This window comes from Dermochelys coriacea, chromosome 9, assembly GCF_009764565.3.
Source record: "Dermochelys coriacea isolate rDerCor1 chromosome 9, rDerCor1.pri.v4, whole genome shotgun sequence".
Taxonomy (NCBI): Eukaryota; Metazoa; Chordata; order Testudines; family Dermochelyidae; genus Dermochelys; species Dermochelys coriacea.
In genome coordinates this window covers 55694662-55718047 of record NC_050076.1, presented here as the reverse complement: position 1 = coordinate 55718047, position 23386 = coordinate 55694662, and the positions used below count along the sequence as shown (strand labels likewise).

Sequence of the window (23386 nt, the reverse complement as noted above, 5' to 3'; positions counted from 1 at the left end):
TCTCAGATGTAATTTCAAAGCTAGATTGTCAAAGAATTACTTTTGAATGATGGCTTACCACAAATTTGTGATGCAAAAGACTGAAGACCCAAAGCATACATACAAGGAGGAGTAAGGTCACTGGGGAAGGGTGGAGGAAAACCAGAACAACAGACACAAGCATCACCACATTTTACTTTAGGATATCCCCCACAAGAGCAAGTCTTTCCTCAAAGCAAATCCAGGTTGCTCATGAAAGCAAGTAAAATGCTGGCCTCCCATTTCTGATATGCTTGTACATACCCATGCTGATTGCTTTTCTGCCATGCTGCCCAATGTAGTATTTAATGAAATAATTCTTACCACACTGAACCCAAAACATAAAATAGGGACCCTCTTTAGAAAATAAACTATATGTCCTGGAGGAGTAATAATGGAAAACCCACTAGGAAGGCAGCTACTCCCAGGGTTCTCCAATTTAGTTCTGTCAGGCCTCTCACCCACACCATCTTCTTGGCTGTTGGGTGGGGTGAGCAATACCAGGATTCAAAAGGAGGGATCTTGCTATTACTCTATCCCCAAGTAAACCCCTCTCAAGGAGCTCTATGCACTTGCCTCTGGGCACAAAAGGAGGGGCAGAGATACTGTTCCAATTCTCTGTCTGGGCAATTCACTCACACAGACCTCTGTAATACCAGGATAAAAGGGCTGTGCTGAAGTCACCTGGCATTACTATCTATAGCTGCTGCTCCAAAGTACTCCTGATGGGGCCATAAGACAAGACACCATAGAGCGATTTATTACAAAATTTTTTGTCTGCCTAGGAATGGTCATTTTTAACAATTAAGACAGTATTTTCAAAGTAATTCAGTTACAGATATTCAAACACGCAAAGTAAATGGAAAGAGGCCACCATACAAATTAAACTTAAAGCCTGTTTTTAAAAAATCCATTTGCAGGGAGACTGGTTGAACTAATGGGCATTGCCTACTCCTGAGGGAATTCTGCACCAAAAAATTAAAATTCTGCAAAATTCTGCATATTTTATTTGTCAATAAATAAATAAACCTGAAGGTTCCAGCATGGCAGTGGGGAGCACAGGCCACTGGCTGCATGGAGGTGCGAGATCACCCTGCAGTCCTCCCCCACCCCAGGACAAGAACTCGGCGGTGAGCTTGCACCTGACACAGCACGAGGGCCAGGCCTGTCCCAGAACGGTGTACCAAGACAGTAAGCAAGAGGGATAGAGTCTCGCACGCCCAGCTCTAGTCCCCAAACTAAGGTGTGGGGCAAGCAGGCTCAGCTCAGCAGGATCCAAGAATGGAGGTGCTTAGCGTGGGGGGATCCAGATGTTCGGTCAGAGGGTTCTGTGTGGGGCAATTTGAATGCTCAGGGGCTCATTGGGGGGGTTCCAGGTGTGGAGGAATAGGACTCTGCAAGAGGTCCTGGTGAAGGTAACTGGGGCGCAGGGGGGTCTGGATGAGGTGGAGGTCCAGGTGCAGCTGGCTGGGGCTCAGTGGAGTGGAGGTCTAGGTGCAGGGGCTTCTCGGGGTGGTCCAGGTGCAAGGGAGGTGCAACTCAAGTGCAGGGAGCCTCAGTGAGGGTTGGTCTGAGTGCAGGGGGGGAGGTCTTGGTGAGGGTCCAGAGGGCTCTGGATGAAGGAGGGAAAGGCATGGTGGGGTGGGAAGTCAGATGTGGAAGGTGGTCTGGGTGCATGGGTGGGGACTGGATGCAGGGGGGAAGGGCTTGGTGGAGGTCTGGATGCACAGGGGGTTGGGCAGAGTGGGGACGAGCAGTTCCTCATACAGTGACCCCTCCCCCTGTGGCTGAGGAACAATGGGGACAGGAAGCGGGGGGGCCTGGGGAAGTGTAGAGCTCCCTAGGGCCCGGGAGGTTTCTGGGGGTGGGTCTGATCTGGACCAGGCCACTCTGGCCAAAGAAAGAGAAGGTCCCATCATCCTCCCCCGCCCCCCCAGCCAGGACTAGCAGCTAAGACCGGCGCAGGGTAGGAGCCACTGGCTGGGATGTCTCCTCCACAGTGATTTACCTCTCTGCCGGCTGCTCCGGGCGCCCGAAACGATGTGCCCGCACCGCTGGGGAGGGGCGCATGACCGCTCTTGTGGCTTCCCTTTGCTTCCCCGTTATTTTCTGCGGGGAAGCAAAGAAATCTGCGGGGGACATGAATTATGCACACACGCAGTAGCGCACAATTCCCCCAGGAGTAATTTCCCTCTCTAATAACTATGAAAAAAGGTATATTTTTGACCCCAAGTGATCTGCTTTGTACATTATAATCAAAAATTTTCAGACTTGGGTGCTTCAATGTGAACTTCGGAGTTAAATACTAAGCACCCATAAATCTCACACAAATCAATAGGTGCTACAAGTGCTCAGCATTTGTGAAAATCAGCTGCCTGTAGTTAGGTATTTATGTGTGGCTTTAGGAACCTGAGATTAGGCATGCAAGTCTGAAAACATTGTCCTATATTTTAGTGTTTCTTTGGAATGTAATTTAATAGTTGGCTATGGATTGCGGTTATCTTCTGTTTCAGACAATTATTTAAAGTATCTCATTCTCAAGAGAGTTCCATGCAAAAAACAACCTGACAACATTCAAATCCAAATATCCTTATACCTAGACCGAGTTCTCTAGGGCAAAGACTGTCCTTTCTTACATGTCTGTAAAGTGCCTAGCACAATGGGATCCTGAAGCTTTATTGGGGTTCCCGGGATCATCATAAATAGCCATCTCTTCTCAGAAGATCAATATTTTAACTAGTAGGAAAATGATCTTCTCATTAGCCCTTCACTTTAAAAAGGCAAAAAAGACAACATTTCAAAAGCAAAAGATGATAAAGCAATCTTATATTTAAAGCAAACAGTAAATAAAAACTACAAGATGCATTTCAAAACTTCAGTTTATTCTCCAAAGGAGAAAATGAGATTAAACTACCAATAGCAGTAACAAATGGGAAAAGCTACTATTATCATCTAAAACGAATTCACACGGTAGTGCCAAGTGTACAATTACTCAAGCCTTAGGGCATTACACAGCAATGCCCATTGCATATTGCCTGTAGAATGCCCAGGAACCACCTCCTTTCTCAGAAACCTTCTACTTTCTAAGCCTCCCCAATAATATTTCTTCAGCAGATAGGTAGGTTCAGATGACTCAAGAAATTCAATACAAAGCAGAACTAAAATAATCAAATATTTTTCTTTAACATTTCATTAATAGTTTGTCTTTACCCTTCATATACTTCTGACTTTATTTCTAATCCTCCTATCTCCTTTGTAGCTCTAGTCCTCTTGAATCTTCACCAGTTCTTTTTCCCTTCATCACCAATCACTCTGCCCTTCAATCCCATCACTTTGAGCATCTCTAATGTGGGAGAAGTATCTTCCAGTCCTGTTCCTGGACCACTGTACTCAGTAAACAGGAGTATTTTAGCATAACTTATGAGGCAGCACCCATTATAAATGGCAAATAAAGCAAACTTCACTCCCAGTGGTGCATGATTTATTACCTATGTCTCCTTTGAGAAACTATACTTCCAACTGCATAGAGGTATTTTGAAGTGTGCAATCACATCCCACGGCTATAGAGTTATTGTAGAGAAGAGCAGCAAGTGATGGGATTACATTTCTCAGGCTTGGTCTACACTCCAGACTTATCCACACCCACTTAGAAATGCATTTACACTGAACTCCTGGTATAGACAGCACTGCGCTGACTGGGGGCGGGGGAGAGCTTCTCGCATCAACATAGCCACTGCCTCTTGAGCTGGTGGAGTACCTACAGTGGTGCAGCTGCACCACTGTAGTCATGTGTAGATAACCCCTCACACAATTATGATTTTTCTTTTGTCACTCACCCAGTGAGTTGGAAGCCACATAAACAAAAACACAAACAAATCTTACCTCCAAACAAGGGCTCTGGCTCTACCAAAATTTCCTGCTTTTGTGGAATCGGTGCTCGTACTTCATCCCTACCAGAGGGGAAAAAAATAACTTATTTACTGAGGGATATGCTGGGCACTGTATAACCAAACACAACCAGTTCCTGCCCCAAGGATCTTGCAGCTTAAATGACAGACAATAGTACAGATGCATACCACTTAGGTGAAGTAAGGATATTGTACACATTTTTAATGATTTTATCATTTCAGGCGGCTCAAGGGCTCCACAGAGGAAGTGAACGTTTAAAAGACCTGAACTGAGAGAGGTTCTTTGACACATAAGAAGTTCCATGCATACAAGGGTGTCACAGACTAGAGTCTACAACCCCACATAATGTAGAAAGAAATGTTTTATTTGTTTTACCAATGACTTCTGTGTCTTTTAGGCACTGTGTTTGAAGTTTAGGAGATGGACTGGCTGGCTCCTGAATGGAGCCAAGGTATCAAATTTATTCCAATAAAAGCACTTCTAGGTTTAACTTATAATGGTATAAAAAGAAAAGGAGGACTTGTGGCACCTTAGAGACTAACAAAACTATTTGAGCATCAGCTTTCGTGATAGCTCACAAAAGCTTATGCTCTAATAAATTTGTTAGTCTAAGGTGCCACAAGTCCTCTTTTTCTTTTTGCAGATACAGACTAACACAGCTGCTACTCTGAAAAGTGATATAAAAGTCACTGATTCACAAAGAATCTGCATAAATACAAGGTCTCCATACTAACGAATACAGACTTTAAGTTCTGGTACCTGTCAAAGGCAACTGGCAGAAAGGAACGGAATTTAGCATCAGCTAGGACTGTTGGCACCATTCCAGCTGTTTTAACCTCAAGTACACCCTTTTCTGGCACTTTCACCTTTATACTTAACCTGAATTTAGACAGAAAGTTTAATAAGATTGTTTCCGGGGTCAAAGTTCTCTATCCATAGAGCAGGTAGAGCAAAAGGAGCAGCACTGCCAACTTCCCTACAATGCCCAAATGCCTTTCAGTGACCAACACTGCATATGAGCGGGTAATATGCTCTTCATAATTACTCATACCCTGGCCATTCATGCACAACATGGGCACCAATTAATGGCAAATGTTGCTGTGGATTTTATGGTAGGACACAAGCCCCCTAGGAACCAGACAGAAACCACTAACTCATTTCTTGAAGAGGAAAAACCTAAATTACCTTTTAGCCATGACTAATCCAATTTAGACCAAGTTCAAACCAGTGACTTGGAGGTGAAAGGAACCATTATTACTACCACTTACACATCCAGCTTCTATGTCCCCTGAAAGCAGCATTTAGCTAGCATGGCTTGTAACCAAAATTTCTGATAGGTATGTAAATGTTATCCAAAACTTACAGGTGAGGAAATTGAGTCCTAATACAATTTTCAGGACAGGGGACGATCTCTTTGTTATATGTTTGTATAGCACCAACAAGGTGCTAGCCTCTAGGCACTATTTTAACACCAGCAGGGAGAACAAGTAATTTTCCCAAGTCAAAATGAGAAACAAACCCCAGGTCTCTTAAAACCCAGTCCTGTGTTTTAACCACAAGACAATTCTTACTACCAGATAAAAGTTTTACTAGAACGGCCCTACCAGAAGAGTGGAGAAATGGACAAGATCATTAAAGGACTACATAGTAACAGTGAAGTGACAGCAGGTTATGAGAGAAATGAACAATGCAACAGCAAAATGCCTTGATGCCCTAACTTTTCCACCTTTCTATCCTACCACTATTCAACACAGGTTATTCATTCATATGGATACATTCACACAGGCACATACTCAGTATGTGGTCGTACAGTTGACACTGCTGCTGAACTGGTGCTGGGCTCCTCTGCTATGCCTCCACCATCCAGAAACATTGTGACAGCCATCTCTAGATTATTGTTGCATGCTTCAAGCATATGTTTCCCCACACTTTCACTGGCACCTATAACACCAAAGACAAAAAAAGTCTCAGAAAATAGTATCAAGACCCTGATCAAAGAGGTGCTGGGAATAGCTGACAGGCAAGATTGCTCTTCCAAAGAATTAGTAAATTAGTAACAATGCACAACTTATATGACTGTCACTTGATTTGCATTTATAGTTTAGAAACCATCAGAAGAAACACTAATATACACATCTTGCCTGGGGAGGGGAAAAAAGGGAGATGGAAATGTGGCTCTCCTTCAATCCTATCCCCTTCCTTAAAAAAGAAAACTTTAGCAGTAGCCATTTAATCTTTTTTGTTTTTTTAATAGGTCTTAGATCTTTGCCCAACACAAAATTCAAAACATGAAGAAGGTGCAAGGATCCAGAAAGATGTTGGGTTATACACAAAATTAACTACCAACTTCTCAACACCCTATGGACAACTCAATATTAAATCAACAATGAGTATAACGCAGGGTGGATTTGATTTAAATTACTAGTCAGGAAGATCAGATTTAATCATGGATTTCTACATAAAGTGCATTCTTGTTGGTTGTTATAACCTTAATACATATTCTTCACAACTCAGAGATAGGTGTAGGTTTCGTTTTTAGAAGGTACACACTATACATTTTTAAAGTGATTTATTTTGCAAATTTTTCAGATTAGTTTTACAGCTATATCAGAAAATGAATGATTTTGTAAATGAAATACCCCAACAAAGGTAATTGAAGCAGATATTTATGAAGTCATTGGGAGGTGAACTATTCACAGATACTAAGGTCAGAAGGGACCATTCTGATCATCTAGTCCGACCTCCTGCACAGCGCAGGCCACAGAATCTCACCCACCCACTCCTACGAAAAACCTCACCTATGTCTGAGCTATTGAAGTCCTCAAATCGTGGTTTAAAGACTTCAAGGAGCAGAGAAGCCTCCCTCAAGTCACCCGTGCCCCATGCTACAGAGGAAGGCGAAAAACCTCCAGGGCCTCTCCAATCTGCCCTGGAGGAAAATTCCTTCCTGACCCCATATATGGCAATCAGCTAAACCCTGAGCACATGGGCAAGATTCACCAGCCAGATACTACAGAAAATTCTTTCCTGGATAACTCAGATCCCGTCTATCTAATATCCCATCTCAGGGGATTAGGCCTATTTAAAGATCAATTACTTACCAAAATCCCATTATCCCATCATACCATCTCCTCCATAAACTTATCGAGTAGAATCTTAAAGCCAGATAGATCTTTTGCCCCCACTGCTTCCCTTGGAAGGCTATTCCAAAACTTCACTCATTTGATGGTTAGAAACCTTCATCTAATTTCAAGTCTAAACTTCCTGGTGGCCAGTTTATACCCATTTGTTCTTGTGTCCACATTGGTGCTGAGCTGAAATAATTCCTCTCCCTCTCCTGTATTTATCCCTCTGATATATTTATAGAGAGCAATCATATCTCCCCTCAACCTTCTTTTAGTTAGGCTAAACAAGTCAAGCTCCTTAAGTCTCCTTTCATAGGACAAGTTTTCCATTCCTCGGATCATCCTAGTAGCCCTTCTCTGTACCTGCTCCAGTTTGAATTCATCCTTTTTAAACATGGGAGACCAGAACTGCACTCAGTATTCTAGGTGAGGTCTCACCAGTGCCTTGTACAATGGTACTAAAACCTCCTTATCCCTACTGGAAATGCCTCTCCTGATGCATCCCAAAACTGCATTAGCTTTTTTCACAGCCATATCACATTGGCAGCTCATAGTCATCCTATGATCAACTAATACTCCAAGGTCCTTCTCCCCTTCCGTTACTTCTAATTGATGCGTCCCCAACTTATAACTAAAATTCTTGTTATTAATCCCTAAATGCATAACCTTACACTTCTCACTATTAAATTTCATCCTATTACTATTACTCCAGTTTACAAGGTCATCCAGATCCTCCAGTTCAACAGGTTAATCATGAATATTTGGAGGATTTTCTTGCCATGCTGTATTAGGAGGAGAACATCACCAGACAGAAAATTGTTTTATTTAACTAAAACAACGTTATGTATTCTGGATTTTTTTCTTCAACAGCAAACATATCATATTTTAACAAAACAAGCATATGAATTTTTGAATTTAGTTAAACATTCAAGTTTTTAAAAATCATTGTTATTTTTGTTAAAATCGATTTTAACTATTTTAGTTAAAAACTACTATGTCAGCCAGGTCAACATGAGAAACTGAAAATACTGGCTTTTGCAGCTCTCTCACTTGTCTTCACCTTAATTTTCCTGTTTGTTTATAATCTGGAAAAGAAAAAGAAGTTTTCCTGCTTTTTGAGGTCCCAAACAATTTCTCAATTTGGAATGAATTAGTCCAAAGGAAGAAAAAAGATTCTTTCTACACCAGCAGAAGCAGCTACTGCTGTTAAAAGTGAGATTATCATTTCAACAGTCTCTGAATCCAAGTGCTTAAGTGACTTCCACCAGTTCACTGGTGTGACTTTCTTTAAAACATCAATCAGCAATTGTATATTTCTTGAATGGTTCACCCTTGGCTATGACATGGGCATCCAGCAATCATTCCTCCATAATGCCAACTATAATAAACTTCTGAGCTAACTCCTCTTCTTCAGCAGTTAAAGTTTGACCCCGGTACTGTCATTGCATATTTCTCTCTTAAGATCTCACTCAGTTCCTTCCAAATATCAACAGCGTCAGCAATAAAAATAGCTATTTCCCTGCATTTTGTTCAAAGCTACAGAAATAGGCCTCAGGGTACTCAGCATGTTTTCAACATTTCTCTTAAGCCCAATGTTGAGAACTTTGGCTGTGACAGTGCCATCTATTTTCTTATGATTTTGTTCACAGTCATTAGATTAGGCCAGTTCTTGATATAGTGCTCAAAACAGTCCACTACTGAGTTCCATCGCACGTCTTGTGGGAGAGTTAACTTAGTTACTCCCACTTTTTTCAGAGCAGCTGCTGCAAAGTGGTGTTATGGAAGTATTATGCAATTTCAACAACATTAGACTTTATTTCTGGAACACTGAAGTCTTTGGCTCGGAGGTTCATCAAATGAGCAGTGCAACCGTATGTTATTAGCTTGGGACTCTCTTCACTCTCTTCTAAATAATTTCTTCTCATCTTGGATACATTTGCAGAATTGTCTGTGACCAAGCTACATACTAGACATTTGAATTTATTTTCCAAAATTTGTTATAGCTTTTATTGCTACTTCTTGGAAGTATTCTGCTGTGTGTGCATTTCCTCATGTATCAATTGTTTCCATAAGGAAGACATTCCCTTCTTGTTGTCACACAGGCACATACAACAGGATCATTGTGGACATTGCTCCACCCATCAAGGCTCAGGTTAACAATTTTACCCTCTAGACCTTTTGCACACTGCTCAATTTCTCTTTCATACTCTTTATCCAGCAATTTGCCTGTGACATCTCCTGTGTTGGGTGGACCGTATCCTGGTCTTAATGACTGAACCATGTTAATGAAGTGTGGGTTTTCAATCATACGGAATGGAGAGTTTGTTGCATAAACATCAATTACCTCTTTTTATAATCTGGTGGTTCTTATCACAAACTTATCTATGGTTGTTTCTGGATGACGGAGATTTTCTTTTCTTTTTGCTACAGGTGATATACTGCGGTTATGTGACATTCATAATGTGCCTGAAACGCCATCAGTGACAGGTAACTCTGAAACTATAGAAAATGACAACCATATTTTCCCATCTTTTAAAACCCTTCCCTTCTCTGTTGTGGTTTGAAGGCACACAAAGAGAGGAAACTATAATGAAACAGACTATGCACAAGTTGTATCAAGTGCTCAAGATAAACTAAACAAAGAATTTCATAGGGAGCAATCCAGTGCCGTTTGTAAGAACAGGGGGGAAATATATACCGAAAAATGATCATTTCAGTGTATTAATAGATTACTTCCACAGATCATGTTACACCAGAATCTGCCCACTAATTACTCAAGCAAACTGAACTTCAGTTGCACTGAAGAGGAAGGGGGAAGCAGGAGGAGGAAGACTGCTGCATCTTGTGGTTTCTGTTGAGTGCAAGGAGCACTTGTCTTGGCAACGGAGGGAAAAGGAAAAGAACATCCGACAGGATTGGAGTGTCACCCTTACAGCAGACAGGGATTCCCTGCCAGGCCCCCAGCTCCCCGGCAGCCTGCCCCCTCCCGCATGTCCTTCCAACCGTCCACCTGGCTCTGGGACTCTGTGCCGCAGACACAGGCCGGGCAGCGGCCCACCTGCCAGGTGGGGTGCCTGAGCGCCCTTCCGGAACCAGGACTTTGCCGGGAGAGCAGGGCCGGGGCCACCCCTCGAAGGGCACAGAGAGACGGGTCAGCCCCTGGTCTGGCCCACCTTAGGAAGGAGGGGGAACCCGACATCCCCTCAGCCGGGAGCCTCCGTGCCCGCGCCCCCCGGCCGGAAGCCGCCGCTGGCCCAGGCCGGCTCCGCCCGGAGCTGGCCCAGAGCAGCGGGGCTCAGCCCCCCCGTGTTACCCCCCGATACCGGGGCTACAGGACGTGCACAGCCCCCCGGCTTCCGTGCGTCTCACCCGTGATGGCGGTGAACTGCTGGATTAACCCTTTGAGCGCCGAGGAGGCCGCAGAGCCTCCGTGCGCCGCCATCTTGCCGCCGCCGCCGCCGAACAACAACACACCAGCCACCTGCCCGGTTGCTGTGCACAGGCGCAGAGCCGCCCACGCCCCTTTCCCTTCGCTCGCCACCAGGGAGACGCTTTCAATTTCAATGTCAAGCTTTATTGGGGGACGCGGCTGCTCAGCCCACTTCCCCGCCCCTTCCGGGGCGGGGCGCTACTGTCCCCTTCCCTCAACACTGGGCGGTGACCAGGGCCAAAAGTGGGGGTCCTAGACCTGCTCCCTGCAGCAAGGCCAAGCACTGACAGACCCTGTTGTGGCCATGTCCCTCCTTAGTCCAGACACTAAAAACTCAAGAGTCAGGCTCTTGCCCTCATAAGATTAGCTAGAAAATCAGGAGGGTATTTTAAAGAAACAATATGTGGTTCTTTAAATGTGCCAGCAGGGGCTGAGCCTTGCCGCATTCTTCATACAACCAGGCAGGCTAGAAAATGTATTTTATTATTAATTATTATATACAGTTTCTCCTATTCACAGGACTCCAAGAGCTGGGGCTTTATGAAAAGCACCACATATCATGCAACACACTATAGATTAATGAGAAGTGGTGGCACTGTCTCCATAGGCTGGCCATCTATATCAAAGCTACCCTCTAGGGATCCATCATCACCGTTCTGTAAGGAGGCTACTCAAACCACCCCCATGCTGAGTCTACTGCTAGAAAGGCAGCAGTTGGGTTCCACCCACACCCCGGCTGCAGTGACAGGAGTCTGGTGGCAGAAGTCCAGTGCCAGTGAGTGTTCTGTCAACACAACAGGCAGCTGAACGGGGTAATTCAAACTTCTCAGATGCTTCCTGTAGATGTCACAGAGACCGCACTGTAATTAAATTTTAGCATCGTTGTAAGGGAAAAAATACCAAAGAAATCCACAACGGTAGCATTTTTTATCTTTAAAGAGAGGAACTACACAAAAATAAAGAAGCTAGTTAAACAAACAGTCACAAGAATGAAATGCCTGCAAGTTGCATGGAACAGACTTAAATGCCACAATGGAGGTTCAAACTAAACATATACCCAAAATAATAAATAATAATAATAATAATAAAAAAATAAAAATAGGACCAAAAATTCCTATTTGGTCAATAATCAGCAAATTAGGGCTAATCAGCAGACTAAAAGAGGTGGTTCAAGGCAAACAGGCATCCTTTAAAAACTGGATGTCAAATCCTGCTGAAGAAAATAGAAAGGAGCATAAACTTTGGCAAGTGTGAAAGTGTAATTAAGCAGGTCCAAAAAGAATGTGAAGAGCAAATAGCAACACAAACAGCAAAAAATAAAATAATAATCAAGTACATCAGAAGTGGGAAACCTACCAAGCAACCTAGGTCCACTGTGATCAAGGTACTCAAGGAAGACCAGACTGTTGCAGAGAAGCTAAATGAATTCTTTGCATTAGTCTTCGCTGCAGAGGATGTAAGGGAGATTCCCACACCTAAGCGATTAGAATCATAGACTTTAAGGTCAGACAGGACCATTATGATCGTCTAGTCTGACCTCCTGCACAATGCAGGCCACAGAATCTCACCCATCCACTCCTGTAATAAACCCCTAACCCTATGTTTGAGCTACTGAAGTCCTCAAATCATGGTTTAAAGACTTCAAGGTGCAGAGAATTCTCCAGCAAGTGACCTGTGCCCCACACTGCAGAGGAAGGCGAAAAACCCCCAGGGCCTCTGCCAATCTGCCCTGGAGGAAAATTCCTTCCCGACCCCAAATATGGCAATCAGCTAAACCCTGAACACATGGGCAAGACTCACCAGCCAGACACCTAGGAAAAAATTCTCTGTAGTAACTCAGATCCCACTCCATCTAACATGCCATCACAGGCCATTGGGCATATTTACCACTAATAGTCAAAGATCAATTAATTGCCAAAATTAGGCTATCCCATCATACCATCCCCCTCCATAAACTTATCAAGCTTAGTCTTGAAGCCAGATGTTTTTTGCCTCCACTGCTCTCCTTGGAAGGCTGTTCCAGAACTTCACCCCTCTGATGGTCAGAAACCTTCTTCTAATTTCAAGTCTAAACTTTTTGATGGCCAGTTTATATCCATTTGTTCTTGTGTCCACATTGATAGTGAGCTTAAATAATTCCTCTCCCTCCCTGGTATTTATCCCTCTGATATATTTAGAGAGAGCAATCATATCTCCCCTCAGCCTTCTTTTGGTTAGGCTAAACAAGCCAAGCTCTTTGACCCTCCTTTCATGACAGGTTTTCCATTCCTTTGGATCATCCTAGTAGCCCTTCTCTGTACCTGTTCCACTTTGAATTCATCCTTCTTAAACATGGGAGACCAAACTGCTCACAATATTCCAGATGAGGTCTCACCAGTACCTTGTATAACAGTACTAACACCTCATCTCTACTGGAAATACCTCGCCTGATGCATCCCAAGATCGCATTAGCTTTTTTCACGACCATATCACTTTGGCGGCTCATAGTCATCCTGTGATCAACCAGTATTCCGAGATCCTTCTCCTCCTCTGTTGCTTTCAAGTGATGCACCCTCATCTTATAACAAATATTCTTGTTGTTAATCCCTAAATGCATGACCTTCAACTTTTCACTATTAAATTTCATCCTATTACCATTACTCCAGTTTATAAGGTCATCCAGATCTTCCTGTATGATATCCCGGTCCTTCTCTGTATTGGCAATACCTCCCAGCTTCGTGTCATCACAGACTTTATTAGCACATTCCCACTTTTTGTGCCAAGGTCAGTAATAAAAAGATTAAATAAGATTGGTCCCCAAACCGATCCCTGAGGAATTCCACTAGTAACCTCCTTCCAGCCTGACAGTTCACCTTTCAGTATGACCCATTGTAGTCTCCCCTTTAACCAGTTCCTTATCCACTTTTCAGTTTTCATATTGATCCCTATCTTTTCCAGTTTAGCAAATAAATTCCACATGTGGAACCATATCAATTGCCTTATTGAAATCGAAGTAAATTAGATCCACTGCATTTCCTTTGTCTAAAAAATTTGTTATCTTCTCAAAGAAGGAGATCAGGTTGGTTTGGCACAGTCTACCTTTTGTAAAACCATGTTGTATTTTGTCCCAATTACCATTGACCTCAATGTCCTTAACTACTTTCTCCTTCAAAAATTTTTCCAAGACCTTGCATACTACAGATGTCAAACTAACAGGCCTGTAGTTACCCGAATCACTTTTTTTCCCTTTCTTAAACATTGGAACTATGTTAGCAATTCTCCAGTCATATGGTACAACCCCTGAGTTTACAGATACATTAAAAATTCTTGCTAATGGGCTTGCAATTTCATGAGCCAGTTCCTTTAATATTCTTAGATGAAGATTATCTGGGCACCCTGATTTAGTCCCATTAAGCTGTTCAAGTTTGGCTTCTACCTCGGATGTGGAAATATCTACCTCCATATCCTCATTCCCATTTGTCATCCTACCATTATCCCTAAGCTCCTCATTAAAGACTGAGGCAAAGTATTTGTTTAGATATTGGGCCATACCTAGATTATCCTTAACCTCCACTCCATCCTCAGTGTTTAGCGGTCCCACTTCTTTCTTTGTTTTCTTCTTATTTATATGGCTATAGAACCTTTTTACGATTGGTTTTAATTCCCTTTGCAAGGTCCAACTCTATATGACTTTTAGCCTTTCACACTTCATCCCTACATGTTCTGACTTCAATAAGGTAGCTTTCCTTGCTGATCCTTCCCATCTTCCACTCCCTGTATGCTTTCTGCTTTTTCTTAGGTTTTAGAGTAGCAGCCGTGTTAGTCTGTATTCGCAAAAAGAAAAGGAGTACTTGTGGCACCTTAGAGACTTGAGCTGTAGCTCACGAAAGCTTATGCTCTAATAAATTTGTTAGTCTCTAAGGTGCCACAAGTACTCCTTTTCTTTTTGCTTTTTCTTAATCACCTCTCCGAGATGTTTGCTCATCCAGCTTGGTCTACAACTCCTGCCTATGAATTTTTTCCCCCTTTCTTGGGATGCAGGCTTCTGATAGTTTCTGCAACTTTGACTTGAAGTGATTCCAGGCCTCCTCCACCTTTAGATCCACAAGTTCTTCAATCCAATCTACTTCCCTAACTAATTGCCTTCATTTTTTAAAGGTAGCCCTTTTAAAATAAAAAACCCTAGTCACAGATCTATTTTTGTTTATCCTTCCATTTAGTTTAAATTGAATTAGCTCATGATCGCTTGAACCAAGGTTGTCCCCTAAAACCATTTCTTCTAGGAGGTCCTCACTACTCACCAAAACCAAATCTAAAATGGCATCCCCTCTTGTTGGTTCAGCAACTACGTGGTGAAGGAATCCAGGAAAATCTGAGCCCTATTATTATTTCTAGCACTTGTCCTCCGGTCTATATCTAGGAAGTTAAAGTCTCCCATGATCACACAATTCCCTTTAGTATTTACTTCATTAAAAGCATTAAAGAGGTCTCTATCCATATCCAAATTGAATCCCAGTGGTCTATAGCACACCCCAAGCACTATCCCAGGGAAGGCTCTAGTCACTTTCTTCTCCAATGTGATTTTTGCCCAGACAGACTCCATCTTATCCATTCCATCACTTCTTATTTCTTTACAGTCTAACTCATCCTTGATATTCAATGCTACTCCACCACCTTTGCCTTTATTTCTGTCTTTCCTAAACAGCACATACCTTTCAATATCTGTACTCCAGTCATGACTATTATTCCACCATGTTTGTGTTATCCCTATAATATTTGGTTGCACTTCCTGCACCAGTAGCTCTAGTTCCTCCATTTTGTTACTTAGGCTCCTCGCATTAGCGTACAAACATCTTAATTTTTGCTGTTTGGCTTCGCTCACATTCTTTACCCAATTATGCACAGACATTCTACCACCAGTATCACCTATTAGACTGGTATCTACACTACCCTTCCTCCTTATATCCATTCTCCTACCCACCTTACTTCGATTTCTTCTCTCTCAATGTTAAAATCCGGCATGGAGATTACCTGGACATCTCCCAACCATCTCCCGCAGATTCCTAGTTTAAAGCTGTCTTAATCAGTTGTGCCAGCCTCCATCCTAGAAGTCTATTTCCCTCCCTACTCAGGTGAAATCCATCCCAAGAGAACAGTCCTCTTCCATGAATGCTTCCCAGTGGCCATACATCCCAAAGCCCTCCTTATAACACCACTGCCTGAGCCATCTGTTGATCATCATAATCTTGTCACACCTTTGTTGCCCTTCTCCAGGAACAGGCAGAATCCCACTGAAGATCACCCAAGCCTCGATTTCCTTAAGCGTCTTCCCCAGCCTGGCATAGTCTCCCTTGATACGTTCCAGCGAGAATCTAGCTGTATCATTTGTTCCCACATGAAGGACAATCAGTGGATCCTTTCCTGCTTCTGTTAGGATCCTCTTCAGCCTCAGGTCCACATCTCGTATCTTAGCACCCGGCAGACAGCACACCCTTCTATTCTCTGGATCACTTCTGGTTACAAGTCTGTCTATTCTTCTCAGTAAGGAGTCCCCAATCATGTAGACCTGCCTTTTCCTGGTCATGGTGCGATTCTCTGGTCTATCCCCTGTTACCTCTGGCTGCAAGTCCTCTCAATTCCTATTGTCCTTTGCAAGCCTCTGCAACCCATCCAGAATCCTCCTGGAGCTCATATTTGGTGTTATGTCCATTGACTCTTCCCCTCTTCCTATAGAATTAGCTGCTCTTCTCTTCTTCCTTGCCCTGTCACTTTCAGTGACCACCTGGTGTGCCCCTTCTTCATTTTCCAACTCCGCAAACCTGTTCCTGAGCTCTATTTCTCCTTTACTAACCTGTCTTTTCCTTTGCTTGGTTCTCTTAGTCACATGCTTCGACCGTCCACTTTCCTCACCCAGCAGTTTCCCCTCAGAGTTCTTTGATCCTGCTTCCATCTGCAAGTCTGAGCTTTTCCCCTCAGCCTCCTTCTGTCTTTGCTCCATCATCTGCTCAAACCCCCTTCTAAACTCAACCAGAGTTTCCACCTACATCTCCAATCCTCGGATCTTTTCTTCTATCAGGTGGCACTTCATACAGACAAAACTCTTTTCAGGTACCCCCTCGAGGATCATGTACATCAGCTCTACATCCAGTCATCTTCAAAGGAGGTTTTGTAACAAATTGAGAAAAAGCAGGACCACATGGTATTCACTCAAGAGTTCTGAAGGAACTCAAATATGAAATTGCAGAACTACTAACTATTGTATGTAACCTATTGCTTAAATCAGCCTCTGTACCATAGGACTCAAGGATAGCTAACACTATGCTGATTTTTAAAGAAGGCTCCAGAGGCAATCCTTGCAGTGACGGGCCAGTAAGCCTTACTTCAGTACCAGGCAAACTGGTTTAAGTTATAGTAAAGAACAGATTTACCAGACACATAGATTAACATAGGTTTCAGAGTAGCAGCCGTGTTCGCAAAAAGAAAAAGGAGTATTTGTGGCATCTTAGAGACTAACAAATTTATTTGGGCATAAGCTTTCGTGAGCTACAGCTCACTTCGTCGGATGCATTTCCGATTAACATAATATTATAGAAACGGATGGAAGGGACCTCAAGAGGTTATCTAGTCCATATCCCTGCAATGAGGAAGGACCAAGTTTACCTAGACTATCCCTGACAGGAGTTTGTCTAACTTGTTCTTAAAAATTTCAAAGGATGGGGATTCCACAATTTTCCTAGCTATGTTGGGGAAGAGTCAACATGGTTTTTGTAAAGGGAAATCATACCTCACCAATTAGAATTCTTTGAGGGGGTCAACAAGCATGTGGACAAGGGTGATCCAGTTGATATAGTGTACTTGGACTTTCCGAAAGCCTTTGACGTGATCCCACACCAAAGGCTCTTAAGCAAAGTAAGCAGTCATGGGATAAGAGGGAAGGTCCTCTCGTGACTCAGTAATTGGTTAAAAGATAGGAAACAAAAAGATGAGAATTAAATGGTCAGTTTACACAGTGAACAGGTAAATAGTGAGGTTTCCCAAGGATTTGTAGTGGAATCTGTGCTGTTCAACATATTCAAAAGTTATCAGGAAAAGACAATAAGCACTGAGGTGGCAAAGTTTGCAGATGATACAAAAATATTCAAGATAGTAAAGTCCAAAGCTGACTGCGACGAGTTACAAAGGGATCTCACAAAATGGGGTGAGTAAGCAAGAAAATGGCAGAGGAAATTAAATGTTGATAAATGCAAAGTAATGCACATTGAAAACATAATCCCAATATACAAGCAAAATGATGCTATCAAAATTAGCTGTTAACACTCAAGAAAAAGATCTTGGAGTCATCATGGATAGCTCTCTGAAAACATCCACTCAAAATGTGCAGCGGCAGTCAAAAAAAAAGCTAACGATATTGAGAACCATTAGGAAACAGATAAAATATAATGCCATTATATAAATGCATGGTACACCCACAGTTCTGCTTGCCCCATATATATATAAAGAGAGAGAGAGAGAGAGAGAGAGAGAGAGAGAATTGGAAAAAGTACAGAGGACAACAAAATGATTAGGGATCTGGAACAGCTTTTATATGAGGAGAGGTTTAAAAGGCCGGGACTGTTCAGCTTAGAAACTAAATGATTAAGGAGGGATATGATAGAGGTCTATAAAATCATGAATGGGTTGGAGAAAGTAAATAAGGGAGTGTTATGTATCCCTTCACATAACACAAGAACCCCAGAATACCCTATGAAATTAATAGGTAGCAGGTTTAAAACAAACATAAGGAAGTATTTCTTCACACAATGCACAGTTAATCTATGGAACTCATTGCCAGGGGATGTTCTAGATTTGATTTTGACAAATAGGGAAGAACTGATTGAGAATTTGAAAGTGGAAGGCAACTTGGGTGAAAGTGATCATGAAATAGTAGAGTTCATGATTCTAAGAAATGGTAGGAGAGAGAATAGCACAATAAAGACAATTGATTTCAAGAAGGCAGACATTAACAAACTCGGGGAGTTGGTAGGTAAAATCCCCTGGGAAGCAAGTCTAAGGGGAAAAACAATTGAACACAGTTGGCAGTTTTTCAAAGAGACATTATTAAGGGCACAAGAGCAAACTATCCCACTGCATAGGAAAGATAGGAAGTATGGCAAGAGACCACTATGGCTTAACCAGGAGATCTTCAGTAATCTAAAACTCAAAAAAGAGTCCTACAAAAAGTGGAAGCCTCGGTCAAATTACAAAGGATGAATATAAACAAACAACACAAGTATGTAGTGACAAAATTAGAAAAGCTAAGGCACAAAATGAGATCAAACTAGAGACATAAAAGGAAACAATAAAACATTATACAAATACATTAGAAGCAAGAGGAAGACCAAGGACAGAGTAGGCCATTTACTCAATGAGGGGATAGACAATAACAGAAAAGGTGGAAATGGCAGAGGTGCTTAATGACTTCTTTGTTTCAGTTTTCACCAAGAAGGTTGGTGGCAATTGGATGTCTAACCTAGTGAATGCCAGTGAAAATGAGGTAGGATCAGAGTCTAAAATAGGGAAAGAACAAGTCAAAAATTACTTAGACAAGTTAGATGTCTTCAAATCACCAGGGCCTGATGAAATGCACCCTAGAATACTCAAAGGAGCTGACTGAGTCATTAGCACTTATCTTTGAAAAGTCATGGAAGATGGGAAGACTGGAAAAGGGCAAATATAGTGCCCATCTATGAAAAGGGAAATAAGGATAACCCGGGGAATTACAGACCAGTCAGTTTAACTTCTGTACCCAGAAAGATAATGGAGCAAATAATTAAGCAATCAATTTGCAAACACCTAGAGGATGGGAGAAGAGAGCAGCTCCTGGTATCCAAGAAGGTGGTTCCTATGGTCGAGAACAAATCGTGTCAAACCAACCTGATAGCTTTCTTTGACAGGGTAACAAGCCTTGTGGATGGGGGGGAAGCAGTAGATGTGGTATATCTTCACATTAGTAAGGCTTTTGATACTGTCTCACATGACCTTCTCATAAACAAACTAGGGAAATGCAACCTAGATGGAGCTACTATAAGGTGGGTGCATAATTGGTTGGAAAATCGTTCCCAGAGAATAGTCATCAGTGGTTCACAGTCATGCTGGAAGGGCATACTGAGTGGGGTCCCACAGGGATCAGTTCTGGGTCCGGTTCAGTTCAATATCTTCATCAATGATTTAGATAATGGCATAGAGAGTACACTCAAAGTTTGCGAATGATACCAAGCTGTGACGGGTTGCAAGTGCTTTGGAGAATATGATTAAAATTCAAAATGATCTGAACAAACTGGAGAAATGGTCTGAAGTAAATAGGATGAAATTCAATAAGGACAAATGCAAAGTACTCCACTTAAGAAGGAACAATCAGTTGCATACATACAAAATGGGAAATGACTGCCTTGGAAGGAGTACTGCGGAAAGGGATCTGGGGGTCATAGTGGATCACAAGCTAAATATGAGTCAACAGTGTAATGCTGTTGCAAAAAAAAGCAAACATCATTCTGGGATGTATTAGCAGGAGTATTATGAGTAAGACACGAGAAGTAATTCTTCTGCTCTACTATGCACTGATTAGGCCTCAACTGGAGTATTGTGTCCAGGTCTGGGTGTCACATTTCAGGAAGATGTGGACAAATTGGAGAAAGTCCAGAGAAGAGCAATAAAAATGATTAAAGGTTTAGAAAATATGACCTATGAGGGAAGACTGAAAAAATTGGGTTTGTTAGTTTGGAGAAGAGAAGACTGAGTGGGGACATAACTGTTTTCAAGTACATAAAAGGTTGTTACAAGGAAGAGGGAGAAAAATTGTTCTTCTTAACAAGAAGCAATGGCCTTAAATTGCAGCAAGGGCAGTTTAGGTTGGACATTAGGAAAAATTTCCTAACTGTCAGAGTGGTTAAGCGCTGGAATAAATTGCCTAGGGACATTGTGGAATCGCCATCATTGGGGATTTTTAAGAGCAGGTTAGACAAACACCTGTCAAGGAGTGTCTAGATAATACTTAGTCCTGCCTCGAGTGCAGGGGACTGGACTAGATGACCTCTTGAGGTCCCTTCCAGTTCTATGATTCTATGTTGTGAAGGCATAAAGAATAACTGGGTTCAAAAAAGAGTTAGATAAGTTCATGGAGGATAGGTCCACCAATGGCCATTAGCCAAGATGGTCAGGGTACAACCCATGCTCTGAGTGTCCCTAAACCTTTGATTGACAGAAGCTGGGACTGGATGACAATGGATGGATCACTTGATAGCTGCTGTGTTCTGTTTATTCCCTCTGAAGCATCTGACACCAACCATAACACTTAGTCCTGCCTTGAGTGCAGGGGACTGGATTAGATGACCTCTTGAGGTCCCTCCCCGTTCTATGATTGTTGGAAGACAGCAGACTAGGCTTAATGGACCATTGGTCTGACCCAGTATGGCAATTCTTATGTTGGTTACTCTCAGACTAGTTCACACCTTAGAGCGGCTGTTTAAGGCTGCCTGTAGATTCAGGCACACATCATTGCATACGGGATGTTCAGCTCATGGTTTGAAGTGTTTTTTTAAATATTTTTTTTAAACAACCATGAAATCTAAACCCATTATTAAGTTAAGCGCTGGAATAAATGGCCTAGAGACGTTGTGGAATCTCCACTATTGAAGATTTTTAAGAGCAGGTTAGACAAACATCTGTCAGGAATGGTCTAGATATACTTAGTCCTGCCATGCGTGGAGGGGACTGGACTAGATGACCTCCTGAGGTCCTTTCCAGTCCTATGATTCTATGATTTTTTTTTTAATTAAAAACTTGAGATTCATTACAGGACTCCAGGAACTAGGGCTTTAGGCAGGTACCTAGAGCGCTATGGTTTAGTGCAGACCTTGGAGGCCCCAGGCACATTGAAGCTAAAGGCCTCAAGCACTATCAATGGTGAGACTTGGGCTTTGGGGGGAGTGCTCAGAACTTCCTTACCTCAGCAGGCCTACACCTTATAGTCAGGGCTACAAGGCACAAACACTATGAATGCAGTGGGTCCTGTAGGTGGCATAAGTGCTGAGAGGCATTGGATTGGGAAGTGCTAGAGGGGCAGCAAGTGGTGCAAATGTTGTGGGTGAGCCAGAAGGTAGTAGTGTAGTACCTATGTGTGGGCCAAGTGATGTCATGAGTGGTGTGGGTGCTTTGGTGGCAGCTGATGCTATGAACCGCTTGACTGAAGGTTTTGTAGCTCTAAAAGTGACACTGGACGAGACTAGAGAAACAATAGCGAAATATGTCCTATCCATAGAAGGCAGTTCCGTTTGTCATGTAGCTTACCTTAACAACAGGAGTTTTAAATTTTTTTTAGTGAGAACTATATCTCACTAGAGCAACTGTCTCATGGATAACTTCACCTTCCACGTACACTCCTATAAGAGCCTGTGCCAACTACTGTAATTGTTTACTTTGAGTAGTAACAATTGGAAAGTATTTTTTGTGTTTTTAGTTGTCTTTTAATTCAATTTGGCAGCAGGCCACCAGGAGAGTTAGAACTGAATGGCCATCTTGCTCACAGACAGCCTTGAGAACAAATGCTTTAACATTAATGGAGAGATTCTTTTTTTTTTTTTTTTTAAATACAGAACCAACTCCAGATTATCCCTGAGATGGAAAGATCTTCAAATTAAGTAATCTGTACATGCACCAATTCTAGAAATACACATTTTAAAATAAATTGAAATAATTTTGTCTTGTTAATTAGTTTTATTTCCATTTGAACACTAATTTAGAGTCACACTCAGATTAACCTTTTGGCCCATAAGGCATTCAAGGTAGAGGACATTCAAGATAGAGGAATTTTGAATACTATCATTTAAGGATGACTTCTGAAGTGTATTTAATTAATGAATGCAGGTGCTATGGCAATAGATACTACAATTTAAAAAAAAAAGTTTGGAGGGTCTTTTTCTACCATCTTTGATTTATAAGACAGGAAAAAAAAGCATTCTTGACAATAGAATACACTTTTGCACTTCTATCATCCAATAATTCAGCACCAGCTGAGCAGATTTAACCAATTTCCCCCACAACATATGTAGTTTGGGAAGCATGAAAAATGGCAGCCCTACAGAAGAAATTAAATTAAAAGCAGAGGAGGTGGAAGGGGAATTTATTATAAAACCAGACCCACACTGACTTTGGGGGGGTATATGAAATCTAAAGGCGGAGCCAATCTGGAATTTTAAAGATGGTTCTTACCTTTATAGACACAAAGGCCAAGGTAAAATAGGCAAAGAACCCTGGCTCCATATACCCCTGAACTTTGAAGTGCTTGAAATCAGATCCAGGTCCAATTTTTGCCATTTGGATAGGTTTGTTTTTAACATCGCTATAACTGTAGATTTTCTTATTTGTTATAGGGAAAAGCACTTTTGAAAAATCAGGCCATTTATTTAGTTGTCTATATACAGACTGAGGAGCCTGATTCTTAAAAATCTTGCTCCTCTTCCCTAAATAATGCATCAGGTGAAACAAAGCATCAGTGTTGTATCTGTTGAAACTATGTAAAGAAAATGAGCAAGTAGCCACTGGAAGTCACAATAATCTCTGTAGGACATAATCTGATAGCTGGTGGGACAAGAGCCTCACCAGCAAAATTTCTCCAATACACGGTTTAATCCAGCAAGCTAATGTGACTGCCATCCAAGTTTTTAAAAAGCATGAGTCAAGCACCCCAAAAGTCATGAAACTGACTTGAAAATAACTTTTTTTGCTTTTAGGAGTCACATTTTCAAGCCTTCCTTTACAACCCATAAGGGTTAGAAGATTTTTTTTTTTTAATTAATGAAAAGTAAGCTGAGATTCTCACAATCACATGAGTGAAAGGCTCTTCACATGAGTGAAAGATCAGTTTTATAAAAACAATTTGAATGGGAAG

General features: G+C 42.0%; 1 protein-coding gene and 1 long non-coding RNA gene across 12 annotated transcripts in view; one reads left to right on the top strand and one right to left on the bottom strand.

Moving 5' to 3' along the window:
• Positions 1-10682, bottom strand: part of UBXN7 (UBX domain protein 7) — a 53092-nt gene extending 42410 nt beyond the window's left edge. The window contains exons 1-4 of one of the 11 annotated variants that reach the window (XR_006274393.1): positions 10422-10638; positions 5721-5868; positions 3901-3968; positions 2027-2220 (exon numbers count right to left, since the gene is read on the bottom strand). Coding sequence is in view for 9 of the 11 variants with exons in the window: in XM_043492728.1 (XP_043348663.1) it covers positions 2027-2220; positions 3901-3968; positions 5721-5868; positions 10422-10494 (483 nt within the window). In the remaining 2 variants the exon portion in view is untranslated. Of the gene's footprint in view, positions 1-2026; positions 2221-3900; positions 3969-5720; positions 5869-10421 lie in introns of all 11 variants that reach the window. The other 10 variants (XM_043492728.1, XM_043492726.1, XM_043492729.1 and 7 more) reach the window with 10 other exon arrangements.
• Positions 10683-10955: 273 nt separating this feature from the next.
• On the top strand, positions 10956-22206 carry LOC122455889. The gene is made up of 2 exons (XR_006274395.1): positions 10956-11294; positions 22092-22206. It is a non-coding gene; the product is annotated as an uncharacterized LOC122455889 (long non-coding RNA).
• The last annotated feature ends 1180 nt before the right edge of the window (positions 22207-23386 follow it).